The sequence below is a fragment of the Stylophora pistillata genome, chromosome 8 (assembly GCF_964205215.1).
Source record: "Stylophora pistillata chromosome 8, jaStyPist1.2, whole genome shotgun sequence".
Classification (NCBI taxonomy): Eukaryota; Metazoa; Cnidaria; class Anthozoa; order Scleractinia; family Pocilloporidae; genus Stylophora; species Stylophora pistillata.
In genome coordinates, this window is record NC_142526.1 from 739594 (window position 1) to 747500 (window position 7907).

General features: G+C 37.1%; 1 protein-coding gene across 1 annotated transcript in view; it reads right to left on the bottom strand.

The window, feature by feature from the left end:
• Window positions 1–6138: 6138 nt before the first annotated feature.
• Window positions 6139–7907, bottom strand: part of LOC148724366 (uncharacterized) — a 2727-nt gene continuing 958 nt past the window's right edge. The window contains exons 3-6 of the mRNA XM_088730715.1: window positions 7878–7907; window positions 7226–7261; window positions 6609–6681; window positions 6139–6490 (exon numbers count right to left, since the gene is read on the bottom strand). The exon at window positions 7878–7907 is cut by the window's right edge and continues 7 nt beyond it. Of these exons, the coding sequence (XP_088586841.1) occupies window positions 6366–6490; window positions 6609–6681; window positions 7226–7261; window positions 7878–7907 (264 nt within the window). The 3' untranslated portion in view covers window positions 6139–6365. The remainder of the gene's footprint in view (window positions 6491–6608; window positions 6682–7225; window positions 7262–7877) is intronic.

A 7907-nucleotide genomic window follows, 5' to 3' on the forward strand; every position in this document is an offset into this window, starting at 1 on the left:
TTTCTTTTGATGCTTGTTCTGGTGCCAGACCTAGTCCGTAAATTGTAGCTGCAGGCCTTTACAAGCGGAATAAAAAGCGACAGGGGTGATTGGCGGCCTTAGAAACCTTTTTAAAAATACTACTGCTTCTGTAAAATTGATCGTAAATTGTGATTTCTTGTAATAAAATTCCTTTTCCAACAACGATCGAAAAAAACATTGTACTGGGGTGAGGTCGGAGTCTGATGCTCCATATGGGCATACGTGAAATCGGGGAAGTTCTAAGGAATCGAAAAGAAAGTCTATTTCTACCCGGCTTATACCCCTCTTTACGTAGAGATCTAAGGACATAGAGGCATTTAACATGTTTATTGAACCTACAGTCACTCTGAAAGGTGACAGCTAGAATGCTCACATAAGTACAACTAGGGATCCCTAATACAGGAGGGTACAATTCATGATTGCCTTTCTAGGACCGTAAGCTCCTTACATTTGCTAGGGTTACAGAACATTCCATTCTTTTCTATCCACTCTAAGAAATGTTTGACCAATGTCTCAGACATGTCTTTAAATTGTAAACAGGAGCAATGATATTTGAAACAGCAGCATACTAGAATAACACTGGCAGGGTATCTAAATCATTAGATCTCTAGATCATTTATAAAAATATGGAATAGATAGGGTCCGCTTACGCTACCTTGAGTAGTACCTTGATTCAATAATTTCCAATCAAAAGAAATATTATTGTAGCAAATTCTTTGGTTTCTACCTTTCAAAACACACGGGTATAGTTTAATTATATATGGATTTAATTGGAGATTTCTCAACTTTCTTGCGAACAAGAATCAGAATACGGCAATTGAATTTTTTTTATTGGTTGATTGAAAAAGTGATGGACTCAACACAGAAAGTGTGTTTTTCTGAAGGGATCGATCGATCGATGTTTTAACAGTTTTTTTTTTTTGCCTTAATTAAAGTTTTCCATTGTAAACTCCCAAACTGCCACTCGATGCGTGGAAAACATCCAACCAAAGCCACTGCATAAAGCAATGACGGGAAGATGTTTTTCATGAAACGATGGATTACTGTTGTTCCTGCCAAAGACGTACAAGTAGATATAAGTCATTTCATTAACTTGTTTGGAATAAAAAGTAGAAAAGAAGAAATTGTAGAGCCGGTGCAAGCGAGCGGATATGTAAATGTAGAAAAGTAAGATGTCAGAATAGCATGAAATAACAAATTTAAAAAAAGAAAAAGTTTGTGATCAGCATCAAAGGAGAAATCGAGATGTTTTTCTTGATATGTAAAGAAAATCGCGAAAAAAGGTTGTATGTTTGAAAACACAGAAATGAGGTGCGTCGCCATTCAAAGCCTTTCTCAAGCCACACTTTCACCATCTGCTTACACTTAAAAGTAAACCGTTCTGAAAATCCACACCCACGTCTAGGGTAATCCGAGAAGAAACTTCAGATGTTAATACAGAGGGTTTCCTTTCATATTTATATATGAATCTTAAGCTGCCCTGTACTTCTGTGATGCACTTCACCCAAATATTAGTAAGATGTCATGGCCTCCGAAACCTATCGAGCTATGTGATAGTGCAGTCAAACTTTCAGAAGAACTAGATGCGTTTCTATACTCTAAACTGGCAACACACACACACATCTCGGCGGAATATTCTGATCGCGTGCGGCGCCTTGTTACCTCTTTTGGCCAGGACATTATTTAAGGAGTTACGGCAGGATTACAAAAACCACCCAAGCAAATACTGTTACCGTATGCCGAACAATGTTCAACTTATCCAGATGCCACACCGATTGGGGCGTGAGATCGGTCCTTTGCCTGAAACTATCAAGCCATATATCAAAGCAACACTTCCGTGGGGTATTATAGATAGATTGGAGGAGACCCTTTCTGGTGCGGGAACCAAAAAGCCAGTGGCTAGGATGGATTTAACATTTCTGTCCTTAATGAGGATCAACTGTCTCACTGGCTGTCAACAGGTATCTCCCGAGTATCGATGTGCCTGCTAATGACATGGCTACCGTTCAGAAGGTTCTAGTGCAGTCTCTCAAGGTAAAGAACACGCTCAACTTAAAGAGCATCGGCTTCGTCATTGACTTAACACTGTATGCAAAGGCAAGCGAGGGACAATGGAAACAAAGCGCAAAATTGAAAGATATGGTTATGAAAATGGAAGTATTCCACACAGCATGCACCATGTTGTCCAACACTGGCAAACGCTTCCAGGATGCTGGCTTGCGGGAACTGTGTGTAGAGTGTGATGTGATAGCAGAAGGTTTTATTGCAGAAGTTCTAAAGGGACTTACTCGTGTATGAAGCTCGATACTGATAAATCCCTTGATTCCACTATTCCTGGTAAGTGGAAAAATTTTCTTTACAGAATTTTAAAAAATTAAAAATGAAAAAATGAAGCTGTAAACCTATTTGTTTCTGTACTTCTAAACATAGCAAAATTTACATAAAGTAACAAGAAATCACCTTTATAAAGTTATGTTTTTATAGACTCATGCATAATACAAATTTAACTGCCAACTGCAAGAAGAAAAAAAATCAAGGCCTTTCCCTTTAACTTTAAAGATGACAAGGACATGGGAGGGCAAAGACATGACATTGAGGAGAGGAAAACTTTAAGTGAGGGTAAGATTTAACAAACAAAATTCATTAAGTTTCATGGCTGAAGAATTTCTCCAGTTTTCTAATTTGCTCAAAGCATTCCAAAATGGGAAATTCAGGCCAATCCCGCATGACCAAAAACCTATAAACAACTGACGACAACAATTTCTTCTCACTATCCTCACAGAACCAGAAATGAAGAAAAAGAAGACCCGAAAGAGAAGAAAGAAGAAAAATAATGAATCTCAGCAAGAAGGAAACGAAAAACCTAGTTAAAGTGTAGATGAAGTTATTAATAAGTGCAAAAGTTATCATGCAATGTCTTCTATATTGAAATAGCCTTAACTTTTCTTTCAATACCTGTCAAACAGTTATCTTTGCAAATGTGATGAGAATAAATGATATAAAGTTTTCCAATATGTATTAGTCGACTGTAATCGGGCCAGATGGTATTATTTGACAACATTTTCCAGAGGTAAAGAGGTCAACGAGCTATAATTATATGCAACTGATGACAAAAATTTTTGTTTCAGTCATCATGGTCATTATGCACTTATCAGCGGCCGTCCCAGGGGGGGAGAGGGTGACCCCGGAGAACCCCTTGGCATTTGCAAAGGAATTTCCTAAGCCCCCTAACCAACAATAACATTGTTCAATATAAAGCTACCAATGCCCTTCCCCTGGGGACAAAGAAGTATGCTCTACTAACTCAAACAATTAATGCTCCAAAAGAATGTTATTTGCCACAAACTAAAACTTACTTCAGCTTGTGTTTACTATACAGGGCTATACAGGGCTCAAAGTTAAAAACATCGTATGTGGCTTTTTGCCGGCGACTAACTGGAAAAAGTAGTAGTAGTAGTAGTTTTTTTACATCTGTAGGTATCAATGGTAATAGCCAGTCACCATGGTAAGGATCTTTTATTCTCAAGATGGCGGCAACGGTAAAAATCCAGTGGGTGTTTTCCCATGTGTCTCGTCTCGGAGGTGCAAATGCAAAATTGGCGAGGAAAGTCTATTCCCCCGTATGACCCCAGGGTCGACCCCCAGGATGGCAGCTGCTAAGTGCATAATTATTAATCTCGTTATCTGTTTCTTAAAAATTCACAAACAATCACTAAATCAAAGCTCTCTTTCTAAAAATATCCTTACCGAAGCAATTTCATCTCTGTAATAATCTAGAAAATTTTCCGAAACATAAACATGTCAGAGCATTTTTTCATAGCGAATTAGATTTGTCATTTTGATTTGCGTTTATTTTGATGAGATCCCTGAGATAAAAGATAGTTTACGACGAAAAAATTCATTTTAAGAAAGAAATGATCATGTACTTTTAGATCATGTATTCTATGAATACAGTTTTCATAAATTACTCGGGCTTTCCGAAGGAAACGCCCGAAATAAATTCGGCTTTTTTTTTTTTCAATTTGAACCTTTGGCATCTGTGAGAACCTACTGCTATATAGTAATATATTTTTTTGATTATTGTCTAGTACCATAACAACATTCATTACACTCTAGCAGGCAAAAATAAAAACAAGTAGACTTATCCATGATTGGAAATGACAAAATTGCGTAACGACAGCACAAATGGCAATGGGGCAGTCTCCTAAAGATAACTCCAGATGTGCGATAGAGAAAGCCCAAGTTCAAGCAGCTATGCGTCTGCTTGAAGGGAAAAAAAGTCTAAAACAGCAAAATATGATGAAATATTCCTTGCATAATGAATATGAAGTTTCAGCATTTAATTTTTATTTATCAAAATGTACATCTTTCATGGTTTTAATTTCTGGTTTCCCTCTTGTTGTGGAAAAATGAAGTAACCTTAGTAATGGGATAGGATCCGATTCAAGCTTTGAACTTAATTCGACACAAATATCCAGTGCTACTTTATCTGCTGAAATTTATGCCAGAAGCTCTATAAAAATATCGGTTTAGGCCTTCCCTGCACTTTGTAATCCCAAGAAAAAGAAAATAGAGATTACCTTAACATATTGCAGCAAAATCCCAGCTTATCTTGAACTTAAAACTTTACCCTGGAAAAAAAAAACTATACTTCTGCGCATGCGCCAAGAGCAAAGTTTGGCACACGAGCCTTCTTTCGCAAAACGACTCTCGTTTTGTCAAACGAGTCTCGTTTCTAAAAACGAGTCTCGTTTCTACAAACGAGTCTCGTTTCTATAAACGAGTCTCGTTTCTATTCACAAACAAACGAGTCTCGCTTTAAATCGTTTATCGAGTGACTTATAAATCGTGACGATTTAAAATCGACTCGTTGCCCAGAAACTGTGAGTGATCCGATTCTCCTCTCTTTCTGTCTTTAACAGCTAAAGATATAAATTAAATATACTTCCGCATGAGGATGAACCAGGATCATTCTTCTCACTCGCAATTTGATCACTAACCAGAGATCTTACGACTTTACCCTGGGCTTAGACATTGATTTTAAATTGATGGTTTTAAAGGGCACATTTCTACTTGCCTTTACTGATTTCCTTCTAACAGGTATAGGTTTTGATATGCTGGGAACTAGGCTTAGCAACATAGTTCCCGAAAATTTTTCTCAAACTTTTTCCGGAATTTCCTAAACAAAAGCTCTAAAATTCGTATAGAAATGTCTAAAATTCTCCAAAAACTCTCTAAAAAATTCCCGAGAATTCTGATAAATTTCATTTCTTAGATCTATAGAACAAGGAACAAGGACTTTTAAATCGTAAAACATGATTTATTTTCATGGTTTAAAAGTTGCAAAAACATTAACGTTTGCTCAGATATGTATTGACCTTTCTTTTTAAAGCAATTTCCTATGTAAACTTTCTCTCGATTCAACAAGAAAAAATGGCGTAGAAGACTTTAGGGTAAGACCACACTGAATCTTTCTTTAAGACTCTGACCATACAGCCACCATGATAGAAAAAGCCAACCTGATGTTTAGATATCTGCACGGGCTTGCTCCAGAATATCTTGTTAAAAGTTTTAAAAGTGGCGTAAATCTGCATATAACCTCAGGGAATCTGAAAATAAGCTCAATGTGTCCTTCAAGTGGAACTGGTAACTGGTGACTTAATATATCCAAAAATTGGCATTTGGGTGGAACTCGGATTTCATACGTAGGTGTTTGAACACGGATAAATGACGATCGTTTTGATCTCAGTAAAAGTGAAGTGAAGGCTATTTCGATTTCACAGGTGAGAATTCGCGCCAGTCAGATAATTTTTATGATTCGTTATTAAATATTTATTCATATTGGCTAAAGTTGAACGAACTGCCGTTGTTGATTTCCTATTTCCGTTGAGCTCTGTCTTGACCACCTCATAACTAGGTTGTATTCACTCTGACGAGGGGCTAACACTCAAACCGTCAGCGTAACGTCTTAAAAATGAGCTATTTCTGCATGGAATATTTAAAATTATTTATCATCAATTTGAAATTGTGCTTAATTTTCTTCCTTGCCAGCAACTTCAAATATTCTTCCCTTTCGATAGGAATTTTACACAAGGACGTCAAGAAAGAGAAATTGGATCCAATCTACTATTCATTATTTTATTCATCCATTCATTTGTTCGTTATTTGGTTTGTTCACTAAATCATTAATTTATTCACCCATCCTTCCATTCGTTCATTCAGTTCTTTCATTTAGTTCTTTATTCCTATAGTTGCTCGCTCAGTCATTCACTTCATTCATTCATTCATTCATTCATTCGCACACCCATTCATTCATACAGTTTTATAATTATTTCTTGCTTCATTTATTCCACCCTTGTTTTCTTCTCTGCTGGTTCAATAACTTCTTGATGATGCTCTGGTTCTCTCTTCCTTTTATTCTTCTTGTTCTTTTTCTTCTTTTTTTTGTTCTTACGTTTCTTTGGAAGACCTATTTTAAAGAACAATAACACGAATTAAGCCAAGAGGGAGTACTCAAGAGGGGGAGTATTTTGCTATGAAGTCTGATAATCTAGTTTACAGCGCTAGTATGAGGGACAATATGTTACCTTCGTCTCCTTCATCCTCCACTGTTTTTTCCATTGCATCGTATGTGGATGCTGGGGCTGGACCGAACTTCACCTACAAAAAAACCTTGTGGAAGTACGACAGCAGGAAAAATACACCAAAGTGCTTTTACTCCTTGTCATACTCCCACGGTATACATAGCAGGCTTAGAGTAAATTGGTTTTATTTCAATCTATCTTGATTGATTAAACATGTTTAGTAAATTAACATTTATTAATCTTTAGATTAACACCAACCAAATCGTTTTAGCCAGTCCAGTCCAACCAGTCCATTCCAATCCAGTCCAGCCAGTCCAGACCAACCCAGTCCAGCCAGTCCAGACCAATCCAGTCCAGCCAGCCCAGACCAATCCAGTCCAGCCGGTCCAGACCAATCCAGACTAGCCGGTCCAGACCAATCCAGTTCAGCCAGTCCCGACCAATCCAGTCCAGTCAGTCCAGTCAGTCCAGACCAATCCATTCCAGCTAGTCCAGACCAATCCAATCCAGCTAGTCTAGACCAATCCAGTCTAGCCGGTGCAAACCAATCCAGTCCAGCTGGTCCGGAATAATCCAATCCAGACTAATGTGATTTATTTATGAATATTTGTTATGCTTACCTCATCATCTTCTAGATCATGATCTTTGTCTGTCTCCTATAAGATGGTAAAATGCAAATGACAAATAAATCTTTACACATTCAACATCTCTAAGTAAACATCTAAATATGGCACTACATATACGTATACCAAGCCTTCCTTTGTTTCCTCTTTTGCACTTTCAGCCATAAAATTTCACATTCCAGTCTATCAAAGCAACCATTAATTTCTATCTGTATCTACAGGGCTAAATTAATTTGATTAAACTAAAAGGGTTTGTATATCACCATGGTATTGATTATTTTTAATCAAACCACCCAAAGGTAATTTTCCATTGGAATAAAGCATTCACCTTAATATTACTTCTCCCCATCTCAATCTCAGCAGTGAGGCTTTTCAGTGACAATACGGAGCTTAGTAATAGTAATGTACCAGGTACATCAAAAAATTCTAGCCCTAACATTGTATGTGTCCAAAGGCATTATAAATTTAACTGCCAAAATTCAAAAGTTATGGTTTGTTGGTGATTGGGTTGATTGATTAGTTGGAACTAATAAACTGATAAGATTAACAACAGGTATAGGCTCTATTTCAGTAGACTCTTTCTCTGTACATTAAAGGATTGAAAGAAACTCACTTAGGGCAATATTTATTTTCATTTTGTTATCAGTACCTTTTCTTCACTTACTTTGGCCCTTGGCAA